Source organism: Astatotilapia calliptera, chromosome 2, assembly GCF_964374335.1.
Source record: "Astatotilapia calliptera chromosome 2, fAstCal68.1, whole genome shotgun sequence".
Classification (NCBI taxonomy): domain Eukaryota; kingdom Metazoa; phylum Chordata; class Actinopteri; order Cichliformes; family Cichlidae; genus Astatotilapia; species Astatotilapia calliptera.
The window spans coordinates 21,966,978-21,981,526 of record NC_137423.1 but is presented as its reverse complement, the minus strand read 5'-3'; the positions used below and the strand labels follow the sequence as shown (position 1 = coordinate 21,981,526).

The 14,549-nt window shown below is 42.6% G+C and overlaps 1 protein-coding gene across 2 annotated transcripts in view; it reads left to right on the top strand.

The window, feature by feature from the left end:
- The first annotated feature begins 3,377 nt into the window (after nt 1–3,377).
- Nucleotides 3,378–14,549, top strand: part of psd2 (pleckstrin and Sec7 domain containing 2) — a 38,215-nt gene continuing 27,043 nt past the window's right edge. For both annotated transcript variants that reach the window (XM_026187072.2, XM_026187067.2), the window contains exons 1-3: nt 3,378–3,810; nt 11,841–12,408; nt 13,065–13,802. In XM_026187072.2, the coding sequence (XP_026042857.1) occupies nt 11,921–12,408; nt 13,065–13,802 (1,226 nt within the window). In that variant the 5' untranslated portion in view covers nt 3,378–3,810; nt 11,841–11,920. The remainder of the gene's footprint in view (nt 3,811–11,840; nt 12,409–13,064; nt 13,803–14,549) is intronic.

Genomic DNA, 14,549 nt, shown 5'->3' with positions numbered 1-14,549 from the left:
TCACCACAAACCCAGCACCCTGAGACTGTGCGCTAAACGTAAGGAAGGGGGCCGAGGACTAGTGAGTGTCATAACCTTAAGTTCCCAGGCCTCTGATAGAGGACCCGAGCTTGGAGGATAAAGACTGCACACTGTCTATATATCTATCTATCTATAACATATATATTATATATATTTTTTAAATAACTCTTCCTATTTATCCGCACAAATGAATCTGTGTGTACACTCGTATTAATTTAATATCAGATATCACAGATGCACACGTGTTTACACTCCAGCACACTGTGCTATGAAGTCCTGAGATCAAAGAGCCACACCATGTGCACACACATACTGTGATGTGTGTGCTACATATATGTGCCCACAGTGGTTCCTGCTTGTGTGTGGTGTGTGTGAGTGCTCCCCAGCTGTCTCGCAGAGCTCCCTGTTGTTTGGCCTGACATGGCAGACGGGGCCGGCGCTGTAAACTCTTGGATCAATGCTTGTTTGGAAGATTTCTGTATCTAATTCCACCAAAGTCAGCAGCACTGCATCTTCTGATGTGTGTGTGTGTACGTGTGTTTGTGTACCCTAGGGTGCTTGAATTTGTGCCCATGTGCGTGCATGCTTGCATCTCCATCTTCCTAATGAGTTGTATATGTGAGCATGTGCGGAGGAATGCTGCAGGAGGTCCTGGTGTGTGTGGATGCAGAACATCAGTGTGTGCCTCGGTGGCTTACACACACACACACACACACACACACACACACACACACACACACACACACACACACACACACACACACGAACATACAGAGCTAAGAGTCATACAGCAGGGGCTAAAGACAGACACAGACAGACAGACATCATCAGTCTCTCTCGCACCTCCCCCTTGCTTTGATTAAAGACACAATGTTATTACTTGAGCAGACCAGCATTAGCTTATTGATTTATCTCCCCCAAACCTGCACACACTCACACACACACACACACTCAACATGCCAGTACACCTTATGATTGCACATTTGGGCACCCATGTGTATGCATGACGGAACAAACGCATAAACATACTCTGACACCACAGCCGTGCACATTAACACACTCATATGCACCATTACAGGAGACCACCCGCTCCAACAAACTAAAATGCAAGCTGTTAGCTCCCCCCCCCCCTCCCCTCACCAGTTACCTCCCCGCCTCCCTCCCATCGTCACATCAGGGATTTCCAGCGCTCCCAACACGTTGCCGGCATCATGGCCCTGCAGATGTCACTTAGCTGCAGACACACCTCTTCATTTCTCCATCTCGCCAGCCGTCCGCCTCTCATGGGACATAGAGGAGGGACCGAGCGGAGAGCACTGAGTGCATGTGTGGGTGTGCAAGTGTGTGTGTTTGTGTGGCTACAGAGGGGGAGGGGAAAGGATCTGGGCAGGTTAATGAATTAGTAATTAGGATTGACATTGCGTCTGCAGTGGGTTTTCCTCCAAACTATTTCCACCCCTCTCTCCCTCTCGTGCCTCTTTCTTTCTGGTCATCTGTGCATCCTCTGAACTCTCTTTGTCATCTTCACACCCCACCTCCCCTTGTACTTCTCCTCTCTTCATCCTTCTCCTTGGATAACCCCCTCCTCTACCTGCCTGGCTATGGGCCTCTCCTCTCTAACCTTCTCCTCCCCTTGTCTTCAAACGCACACCAGGCTCTTTTGTTCTGTCCACATCATCATCTCTTTTGCTTTATGCATCTCTCTCTCTTTTTCTTCCTCTTAATTCTCCCTGTGCCGCTTCATCACCCTTTTCACTCGCTCTCCTCCTTCTTTAGTCTCCTTCTAATGCGCTATTGATCTCTGGGATATTACTGAGGTCTCCACAGTCTGTGCAGATGTTACTGTAAAACTTGGCACTCCTGGACATTTGAAAGGGACGTGCTTCAGAGTCCTGAAGTACCAACATTGGAAGATTTTGGCACGAGCCAGTGCAGAGCCATATGAATGATTGGATGCTACTGCTGTGCTTCTGTTCATGACCTTGAGGTTCTTTAGTATGAAGGTACTGTCAAAGCGGAGCACTGTACAAAGGCAGTTCTGATGGTCTGAACTGCCTCCTGATTGAATTTAGCTGTGCTTGTGAAGTGAAAGAGAAAGGAGAGAAAAATGGTGTCAGACATATGCTGTTACAGGGTGAAAATATCCCCTTTGTTTTGTCAAGGGCAGAGCGGGAACAGAAGCTAATTTGCACTATATGCTGAGAGATAACATTAAATGCTTACCTGTTAGTTGGACGAAGAATGATAACACTTTTGTGTTAAATCCTCTGCAATCCAACTGATCATATGTGGCTCAGAGCAGGCACCATCAGCAGCCTGACAGCACAATCACAGTTTCATACCATGGTGTGTCTATCAGTCTGAAAAAGAAAATTAGACTCCCTGGCAATTTCTCATTTTGACAAATGCAAATGTGCAAATACACATGAATATTAATATGGGGCGGGGCAAAAGCATGTGCATTGTATTAATGGCAATTTAAGGCGTTGCAGAAAGTGTTTATCTGACACTGTGTGCTCAGTCCTTAAAACCAGTGGTCGTGTTTAGCGGTTCAATTGGGATTATTGCTTTTCTCAGTGGGCTTTAATCATAGTTTTGACAGAGGAGGTAGCACAAACAGCATTAGAAAAAAAGGGGGACTGACAAAGATCAACAGAAAGCGCTCGACCTGCTGTTACTGATGATTAACAGTACCCTGAAAACAACTTCTGACAGAACTCAAGGCTAACCACAGGTCAAAGGTCAAGACAGTGGTCCGTTGCGATAGAATTAAAAAAATGCAAGTAGATTTTTCCATGATCAGTTGCACAATACAAGAACATTAGGATGTTCACTTTCATTTATGTGTGGTAGGTTACAGTATGTTCTGGCATGATTACACTGAGCTGTTTCATGTAACATGGTTCACTGTGGGTCAAGCGGGCTATTGACTGTTTCATAGGTCATGTTTTCCCTTTTCAGGCATCCTGCTGAATTCCTGTTGAAACCAAACTTCAGCATGACCAATGCAGCATCCCAGATATGACAGCTGCAGGACTTTAGACCTTGGACAACACCATCTGAATGTCTGTAAATCATCTACATGCTCTCTTTTTCTGGTCAGTTCCCAAACTTTTGTATTCACACCATTAATTCTTAATTCTAATATCTGGTGGAGAGGGGGGGGGGGGGAGTAACGCCATCCAAGATCCCAGGACCTTAGTGTGGGAAAGGTTTCACCACCTTTGAGCACTCTATAGCTCTAATACCACCGGTCCAGCTACAACTAAGCTCCAGGTCTCCAGGTTATCATCAGTGGTCAAAGAGAAGCACGTATGTCAACACAACTGTCGGCGCTAATCTTCACTGCGGGCTGCAGTGTTTGATATCAACAGGCCATCGAGACACGTCTCGTTCACACCGCGCTCTAGCCACGGGAGAGTGATGGTACTCCCGAACGGTCCGAGGAGCGGGTTTAGAGTTTCTCAGCTGCCACTCAAAGCACGCATAAGCTCCACAGTGAGGAGGAGACGGGCAGGACGCCTCCGTTCATCCGTCCATTCATCAGAAATAATCCGGACCTCCCCTAGCAGCCTGAGCAGAGGCGCGAGACGACACCACGAGCTGCTTCGGTTGGACGTCAACGTCGGGCGCGCGAGCGAGAAGGGGGGCAGCTGAGGAAGGGAGAGAAAAAAGAGCCCGTCTGTCAGTGTGTGGCGTGTGGATGTAGGGGAAGAGAGGGGGAGAGAGGACCAGTGCCGCCGCGCAACTCCCAGCATATTTCAGCATCCGACTGGACGCATTTCACCGGTGAGTGAAGATACGACACGTTTATTTTTAAGACAAACGGTCAAAGTGTGAAGATATTAACCTAGTGCGACTGTGTTAGCGCTGTTTAACCGCCGGGTCTAGCGAAGCCCATGCTGGGTGACCGTTTAGTAGTTTATTAGCGAGAGAGGCATTTCTCACAGAGGCTGTCTTTAGCTTTCCTGTTTTTCTTGCTAATGTGGGAGCAAAAATGCTCACGCGGGGCTGCAAACCTCCTCGCGCCGGCAAGCCGTGTTTGAGGAGCTAATGTAGGCTGTGAGATATGCACCGTGCGGGCCGTGGGATTTTACGGAGGTGTGTGCGTGTCTGTGTGTTTGTGTCCCCCGAGAGGAGGCAGAGAAAAGCCTTTTCTCTGCTTTTTTAGGAGGACAAGTCGGTCTTGAAACGCGACCAAGGCACTATTTTGGAGGAAAAGAAAGACACCGGCCTCAATTGAGCTTGAACCGTGTCTCCCAGCCATCCTGTTGTCATGGTTACTGGCTCGAGGAGGCTGGGAGAACATGGTTGTCTCGCGCTGTGGTCTCTCGCTCTCTCTCTCTCCTTCGCGCACACACACGCACACACACACTGGTAGAAACAATAAGCCTCGTCTGTCTGGTGTTTGTTTATGTCTTTTTAAGTGCATTGGGGGGGGGGACTCGCTAGAAAAAATAACACTGGGCCAAAGCTCTCAAATCAAGTGTATCCTATACATATAAGGGCAAAGGTGAGATGTAACCATGAGACATGTACCTTGAATAACATCATACATACTCTAAATTCTTTCCATAATGTCCAAATACAGGAATATTACAGACTCTGCAAAGACACTGCTGTGTCTTTGCTTTTTCAGGATGTGGGAGGCTTCTTTTTTAACAGGTGTTTGATAGCCGCTTATTTTTTATCCCCAAAAGCAAAGTCGCTATTATCTTAATTATAGCCATTTGCATGTCTAGTCTAGATCTATTGTAATTCATTTCCCCGATACAACTGTGGGCTCTTCCCATGCAAACGTGTTGCTCGCTCTCCAGTGTATTAATTTCATACTCAAGGTGTCAGACATCCAGACACACTAGCACAGCAGCTCCACACCAAACTGTCACCTCTTGTTGTCTTTTTCTTCTTTTTAAATCATCCCACTAATGACTTTATTAGCAGATGTGGAAAAAACACAAAACATTTTACGCATTCAGACTAATGTTGTGTAAATATAGGGTTTGAGATATTAAACATATACAAAACACACTGAAATTCCAAAATGACGGCAACCTATGGTAGCACTTTATAGCACAGCCTGTGACTTACGGTGTAATATCTCAACACCTACAATGCAAATACTCAGAATTATCGCTAGGTACGGTGGAATAAGGGTAACAATTTGAGTTCTTAAAGGACATAAGAAACACATTATACTGTAAGCAATTTGAAGTAGTGAGTAACACCATGGTATTTTAGAGGAAAAGACAAACAGTATTTACACATCTTTCACTGTAATTACTCACTACTTTTAGGGACTGTATTACTGAGTATTCTAACCTCTTCTTACATAGTGGTTACAAAGTATATATAGGGTTGTGCCATTCAAATGAGCTATTTTAAATTCAAAGCTTTAATGTAATTATTCATATTGAAAAATTCAAGGATAATTAATTCAAATTTATTGTCCCAAAATAATACATAATTACAATGTAAAATGGGGAGCTTAGGCAAATCAGTAATACAACCCCTAAAATCTGTGGATATATATTTTTTTCAATCCTTGAAAATTTGTTATCACCATTATTCTATAAACTATATTATATACCTTCTGTTAAGTATGTTTAAGTACTGAATATAACAGCCTAAATTCAGAAATATTACACAAAACAGATTTAAGGAAATTACTCTATAGTATGTGAGCTGTATTACAAATGTTTCTAAATCTACACTTTTCAAAATCACTCACATGTCACAAAGGTCTGTTATGCTTGCCGTGCATAATAATGAGTGAATTTGTATTAGAAGGTGAAAGCACCCAGGGGAATAGGCCCAAAACAAGATAAATCACCACATTATTGTAAGCATGTATTTAGATGTAAGCAGTTAGAGTGACAAAATGTGAGCGGACAGTTGACCTTGACTGCACAGAAGTGACATATTGGGGTGATTTCAGGGAGCTGGCTGACTGTTACGCTCCACTGGGCTGGTCTAGCAAGTTTTAGGCGCTGTGATAATGCTGGTGTGACTTGCAGCACAGGCATGAATGCTAAGAAAATAGCCCTGGACCACTTCCAAGTCCACATTTTCCTGACTGCTTTCACATCCTCAGCTTATAAGGAGGAAATGATGACATTATTTTCTTCCTCTCTGCATCTGTTCTTGTAGCACAACAGCATTTTTGAAAGGTGACTCTGCTGTGTGTGCATGTATGAGGATAGGCTGCAGGGCCAGTGCTGCACCCAGCCTACGTGTTATGAACAGGGTCAGTAGGTCATTTATAGTATAGGACTAGTCTTTCTGAGCATGTCTTACTGATAGTGTAAGAGAGGAGAAGGGAAGAACAGGGGAGGTTTGCCTTCTCTGTTCTTAGTATGCAGATCTAATATCATCTGTCAATGTTCAGCTGGCAGCTTCATGAATTAATTTTAATTACTAATTAGCTTGTAGAAAGTATTTAGAAGGCTGTCCCGGTGGTCTTAATGCTGCTCTGCGGTAGATTTTCTATTGAAAGCTAAAATAAAATGGCTGTACTGTTCCTTTTACATGTATAGCAACAGCTTATTTATTTTGATAGTATAATTTACATTTTAGAAAAAATAGGGTGATCAACTTGATGTCAACTACTGTGGTGAAACACCAGCATTGCATTCTTCACACCACTTGACAGTATTGGGGTGCTGCCTTTTAGTAAGAAATGCTCACGGTGGCACGCAGCACAAACAAAAGAGCTGCATACAAATGCTTCTATATTAAATGAACGGGGGCAGCACTGCAAACGTAATGAGGTCAGGCAAGTTGAAAGTATCAATTGATGGCCTGCTCCAGCATCTAAATTCAGTGAAAGGTGGTGCAATGATGCCCAACAGAGGTATCTACGGGCAGGGGAGTGCTTCCAAAAAGATTTACTAGATAGAGAGATAGCTAGACAGAGATTAATGGATTAAGATGATTAAGTCTTCATAGAGCAGAAAACAGTTAAGGCTAGTACAATACTTATATCATATTGAAAACCAGTATCCTGATTTTCTTTCCTATTGTGTCGCTCGTTCATTTGTTAAACTCCCAGAGAATCTTGGGTAATCCTTTCCACTGCATCACATTACATTCAGTGACTGCCAATGAAATCTGGCCAGAGTGCAACACCACTTGAGGAGTCCTGTGCTCATAGGCACAAAAGTATCCTGTTTTTATGTATTTACAGAGTAAGAGAAACCAATTTTATACTTAAAGGTCAGGTTAGCCTGTTAATATAACTTTATAATGTCTTTGATTGTGGACAAGGACTGTTAAGTCTGATAAAATGGAAGCTATGAGTTTGAAAGGGACGGCACATCTATTGTTGCAATCATTCAAAATGTCCAAATGGGAATTCATGCAAATATTTCAGACTGTCTTCTCACTGGGGTTGAGTTATATGTTAACATTAGCCAGCCGACCACTGTGAGTACAGGAAGCAGTGTTTGCTAATTTGTCTGCCAAAGTGTGTGCAGCACAGACTCACCAGACTCTCAAATTTTGTATTCTTTTTGCTATAGCCTTTAAATAACCAGTAGGACAAAATGAGTAAAGTTAGGGACACCTAACAAAATCTATCAAATTAGTAAATATAAAATTAGTGAGACAGTAAAGAAGACTTAAGTCCCACCCACACATAAAATGATTTACTTGTTCCAAATCGCTTTTCAATTATTGATCAGTTTGCAAGAGGATATTCCAAGCCCCCTTTGTGTAGGTAATGTATTTATATGGTAATGTATCTCATATGTCATTCACCAGTATTGCTTTAGTTCCTCGCTTCAAAGATGAGAAGACTTTAATTTATGACCCTTGACTTTACATCGGTTATTTTGCCTGTTGTTGCTACACATGGTTGCTTTTTATTGACATTATAACAGCGCTTATTCGTACACTGGCAGGTTCCCATGGTGCTACATTCATACATCATGAGAATCTCCATCAGAGCAGTCTGTCAGTATCTTTGTACAACTCTCTGATCTTGCTCAACACAACAACAAAGAAGGGAACCCTTGGGCGACCACTAAATTAGAAGAATAGCACAAAAAAGGCACAAATAACAGCCAATCGAGTGGACTAGTCTATCACTGAGCTAACACAACAGAGAGACAGATAACCATTCACACTTGCAGTCACTCTTGTAGCCAGTTTTGAACAACCAGTTACGATATAACCAGATAAAAAAACTACTGTGTATAGCTCTTAAAACTGAATTGATTATACTAATATTGTTCGTAATTTGTTCAGATATTAAATGAATGGGAGTTTGTTTTAAAAACATAAGTCGATGTGTCAGTGTCTGTGTTTGATGTGATCTTGGGTGTGTCAGAATTATGCCATGTTTTCAGTCACAAAGGCTTCCCTTTTCAATTAAAATTTAGCACGTGTACAATTTAAGTTAAATAAATATTGAACCCAAGGATCTAAAGCAGCGGCATCTTCAGCACCACTGTGAGCTTTGTGTTCCTGTAAGATCTTCTCAGCACTTTCCTTTTCACTCTTATTATCTCAGTAGTTGCTTCTCTGCTGCTTATAGAGACCAGTCATGCTTATCACCAGAGACTCCCATTGGACTGCAGCTCTGTGTCTCAGGGATCAATAAATCACACCACGGTGTATGTCTATGTGCAGTCTTTGCAGTGTGTGTGTGTGTGTCACAGAAGCACATGTAGACAGATAGAGAGATATAAAAGGCACAAGAGGGAAGAAAAGCTATTTAATGGCAACTTGGTCTTTTATCCATCATTCTCACCGGATTGGTGAGTTATAAGTCTAGGCGATGGCATGCTTTTAGATGTTAGACGTTGGTCACATGATTGGCAGGTTGTCTGATCACAATTAAAGGAAATTGATAACGGTTAAGAGCCCCAGTGTTCTGCTGACAAAAGTGGAATGCATGCATCCATCCTGATAGCCATTGTATATGTTGAGACACAAAGACTCAGAGACACACAGACACACACATACCCCATCTGATAACCGCTCCCCCAAACACACACACACACACACACACACACACACACACACACACACACACACACACACACACACACACACACACACACACACACACTGTCTCTCTCTTATTGGCTGTGTTTTCTTCATCTGTCCATGTGGGGTGTCTGAGCACATCTGCTCTGTCTCTCCTCAGCAGCCGGATTCATAGTGCTGCTCACTTCCACTATCCTTCTTCCCTCCACCCCCTCCTTTGGATAAGACCCATTTACCTCAATTACTGCAAAATGAGTGGTAGAGAGTGCAGAGTTAGACTGTGAGATAGCAATAAGCATAATGGTGAACAGATGAGGAAGACAGAGTGGGAGAAAAACAGAACACCGGAGACATGCAGAGAGGGAGAGACGGAGAATTCCCACTTCTCGTGTCTGGTTTCATAACCGCTCACTGCTTCCATTTATGGAAATGTTTCACTGCTTTATTTGTGCGTCTATGTGTGTGCGTGTGTGCATTTCACTGCTTAATAATATGTGCAAATTCCACTTTGTGGAGTAGCATTAATACATGCAAATTGTTCATATGCCTCATACTCATACATGAATATGGAATCCATAAAGCCCCGCTGGAAATGTGAGCACCCCAGTTTGGGAATATTCAAGCTCATTATAGTAGAGATTGGTCAGCAAATTCTCATCCAAAAATGTTTTGAGGCCTAAGAAGCTTTCAGATTCATTACTAGTTTGTGAGATACACTTTTCATAGTGTGCTATAATGGAGTTTTAAATGTCTTGTTTGTGAAAACTATGATGTTTTCATGGATGGAACTCTGAAACAATCTGGTGACTTATGAATAATGCAAACCACTCCCATAATCCTTCTAGTAAAAGACAAAAAAACAAAAGAAAATGAGTCGGCCAGTCACCGATGGTGTACTCAGAAAGACTTTGTTCAGAAATCTGTCGGTCCTTTGAGATCATCGCAGCAGCAGTCAGAGAGAGGATGAGGATTAGAGGAGGCTACAGTAGCAGAGACACAGTGCCTGGTTGTGCCTGTGTTGTGTTTTGTTCCGTTTTTAAAAGTTTACCTGCATTTCTTGCTGCGACACAAGACTGTCTTCGCTTTTTCAGAATGAAATGCGACAAGCAAGATGCACTCTTATTTGTGTCTTTTAAATGTGTCTACAATAACACTCCCAGAGTGAGAGCTCCAGCTTGCATTTGTGTGACAACATAAATAAAACTCAAAGAAGTTCAACTTTAGTAAGGGGAGAACTCTCCATAAATTCATCATCCTTTTGCAACTCTGATGAAACAGTTTCTGGGCCTGTGGTATCCTCATGCTCAGGGGTAAGCCAAAGCACTTCCAACATCATACTTGTAGATACAAATTTGGCTCACTATCTAGCCTGCCATAAATTTGTCCTCTCTAAAATGGTTCAGTTTTTTTCTGCACAGTTTGGCAGACAATTTTTCCCCTGAGAAACCAGAATCCAGATATGGATGTTCATTTTGGCCTAACAGGACCCTTACCTACATCTGCATGCTATCAGAGGAAGCTATGAATTCCACTAAATATTTTACTGCAGTTGTGCTGCAATTCCCAAGCTGTGGATGATTCAGCAAAGCAGAGAACCAGTAGAGCATGAGCAGACTGGCAGGGCTGCTTCCTGGCAGCCCTTTTTATGATACTGACACATAGAACAACATAGCAATAAAAACATAATCAAATATTCTTGATCTTGGAAACAGCATTTGGCCCAATAAATAGCTGTTCTGGAGCTGTTCAGTATGACACAAACTCCCTCAACTGATGAAGCTTATCCAGCTTTCATGTCATAGACGTTCATGTTTCAGTCTTTGAATCTTAAAGACTGAGCTTTAAAGTTGCTCGACTTTATGTGAAACTAAAAATCCAAAGCCTAAACAAACTAACTTTAAATGAGAGAAAGACAATCAATATGAGAAGCTGGAACCAAATAAGCTTTGCTTAACAGTGACTAAGAAACGATTAATTATTCATTAATTATTCATATTTCTCATATTTCTCACGCCATCATTTCATCGGATCTCAAAAAAGATAAATGTATATTTTTTTTATTCTCACTAAGTCTCTTTCCATATAATTTATATAAGAAAAATACATCAACAGCTGCATTATTCAACATTTTACAACAGGAACTGTTTCTGAGAGCTGCTCATTAGCATTTGCCCATAAACTCCTGAAAGGTGAATATAAACAGAGGGCTAACAGATCAGCAGCAGACCTTTACAATACGTTTACAGAGTTCTATGATGCATTAACTGTGTGTAAGCCATCATCAGTGATGAACCTAACACTATGCTGTCAGAACATGTGATTGTTTTGTTTTTTTTAAGTAAAAATTGTTTTCCCAAGTCTTGATAATCAGTGGACAAAAGAAAATCAATCAATCAACCCCTGACCCTAACATAAGATTAGGATTAGGGCCTAGAGGATGTGATTGGGATTGTTGCCGTTGATGACTTGGACCTCACAGGGTTAAGTGCATTGAAGGCAGGCATCTCCATGGAGATCAAGAGGAGCTACTATTATAAGGAATCTGCCGAGAATCTCTGTGCCTGCCTGTGTTCCTCTGCTGTTCGTCGCCCTCCTTTCAGAGCTGTTTTGGGATCATCTGCTGCAGAGGACATAATGTTCCAACATATACTGTATATCTCTCTCCAACACTGGCTTGCACACCTAAAAACACACGTATGCACAGCTGCTGCTTTGTTAAGAGTGACCTCTGTGACTTGCAGAGGAAAGCGCAGAGGTCATAAGAGAAATAATCAAATGACTGCTCTGGTTCATGGTGGTGTATCTTTCTTTTCTTCTTTTCTCTGCAGAGGATACATCCAAATTTAAGGTTTAATCTGCATCTTTTGTCTAAGTGGAGAGTCACCCATCCCCTGCAGGGAAGGGCACCATGACCCAGGAGGGGCAGGCTCTGCCCTCTCCCACCCCACCAGAGAACCCAGTAGAGCCCAGTACAAGCACCACTACTGACCCACCCAAAGAGACACATGACAAGACAGATGAGGACAAGGTGGATGCTGGTGCAAATGATGAGACAGATGAAGGAAAACAAGAAGAAGACGTCAGGGAAAGTGAGGAGGGGGAAACACAGAGAGAAGTAGAAGGGATGGTGGAAGTGGAAGGTGATAGAAGAGAAGGGGAGTTGAAAGAGGAGTGTGAAGATGGGGCCGGGGATGAGCATCAGCTGACAGAAGGAGAGGCGGAGGGGGAGAGGGAAGGGACGAAGGGGGGAGGATGTATAAATATGGAGGAAAGCTTAACGGGGGAGGAGACAACACATGAGGCGGAGGAGATGAAAGAGGAAGAGGAGGGGAAGGAAAATGAAGAAATTCACCCATGCACAGAAGAGGAGGCAACTAATTCTCAACAAGCTGGCCGGTTAGTGGACAAAATTTTATTTGTACCACTTTACCTGTCAGAGCAAGCAAGTGTCATGTTGCCTGTTAATTTGCATTGCTAAAAAGACAAACACAGCTTCCTTATATTTTTATAATAACCTAAGAGTGTCACTTTTGGTCAATGTTTTTTGTGCTTTGTGATTTGAATATTTTTTATGTTAAATTGTTTTATCTCTGCGGTTCCCTTTGTACATAATTAGCCTAATGTGCTTTACTCATATTTTACAAAATAAATAGTCAATAAGCCTCAACTTAATGAGCTGAAAAAATGGAAGAAAAATATTTAAAGAGCTAAGGGACACAGCAACCATTTCCCAGCTCCCCAACTGTCCCAGAAAGACATTAGTGGAGGGCAGTCTGTAAAAAGCTCAACATGTGGTAGAAAAATGTGCCTGCTAATTAGCAGATTCATATATAACAAGCAAAAACTACGCAGAATGATAAAGACATACTGAAAGCAAAGTACATCTAACCTTTTTCTTTTAAAAAAAGGGATGAAATAGCGATGCTTTTGTATCATATTGTAGTAAATAGCACAGTGTTTTTAGATGAACAAGATGACTGATCTTTTTTGCATATTTTTATCCATTTTCATGCGTGTAGGTCAGATGTTTTCTTTTCTTCCTGTTGATATAGATTGGCAAATGGTATAACTGGGAATGACGATGAAGATGAAGTAGGTGAAGAGGACGAGGGAGGAGATGAGGGGGCGATACAAACACACTTGGACACTTTCAGCTCTAATTTTGAGACAACTGTAGAACAGGCTGACACCGAAGTGGAGGAGGAGGAGGAAGAGGTCCAAAAAGAAGGTGATGGCAGAGAAAACCAGGACAGTTTCAGCTCAGCTTTTGAACAGATTGTCGAGCAGGTCGACATTCAGGATGAAGAGGAGGAAGACGAGAGAGAGTTGGAGGAGGAGAGGGAGAAAAGTAGGGTGGACAACAAAGATGGTTTCAGCTCCACATTTGAGCGCATCGTGGAATCTGCCCTGCTCAGGGGTGGGACCTGCTACAGCAGCCTGGACTCTCTGGATGTTCTGTCACTCACAGATGAGACAGACAGCTGTGTTAGCTTTGAGGCGCCACTGACACCGCTCATCCAACAGAGGGCACTGTTACAAGGTCCTGAACCTCTGGAGCTTGAGTTGGCAACAGTTCAGGAGCAAGAAGGGGCTGAGATTGGAACAGATGCCCCAGGGCCTGAACTCGGGGCTGGGGACAGTGCTGGAGCAGTGGCTGGAGTAGGAGGAAGCCCGCTGAGGACCACCATACCTGGGAGCAGATCAGAGTTTGTGTTGAGCCAGCCTGGACGCTGGGCCATTCCTAATGGCTATCACACAGATTGCCAGGGAGACATGATTAACTCTGTCAGGTAAGTTTTACTTTAGTTCCATGTGTGGACCAAATAACATTATTCTAAAGGGATGAATTTGGTTTAAAAAGTAAATATGACAATCCTGAGAAAATATGGTGTAATACATTAAAGAATTTATATAAAATGGGGATGTTTTTGCATAGTGGGTGGGTCATTTTACACATTCAATGTTAAACACAGTTTAATGAATATTTAAATGACTGATGACAGCTTCCAGGTTATGTGGTTGTTGAAGCCTTATGCAGATGTCTTACTCAAGTGTAATTAACTTAACTTAATGTGACCTTGGCTTAACCAGTAGGTGGCGTGAACAAGTGAAGCCCAGCTGTAGGTCCTTAGAGAGGTGGACAGGGAGGGCTGGTTGGGGTGGAAAGAGGTGGCCCGCCTCTTTCCACATATGCAAACTGAGACAGTTCTTTAAACAATAACCATGATGGAAGCAACAAATGTAGGCATGCGTTACTTAGCTTAAAATGTTCATATTTTTGGAAAATAAAGGAACTGAGTCTTTCAGTGTTCATGACTGCACAGTTTTGTGCACTCCAGCAAAAATGTTGCATTCACACAAATGTTGCATTAAGCTAAACTGAACAAACAAAAAGTTGCAATACAAGGAAGCTTTAACATTTTGATGAAACCAGTGGGACTGTTAAAGCAGGACTGCTGCATTTGAAATGAGAGGAGCCTCTGGTAAATGTATACAGAGTTTATTCACCAGAGCTGCAGACTGTGGCTCGACTATTT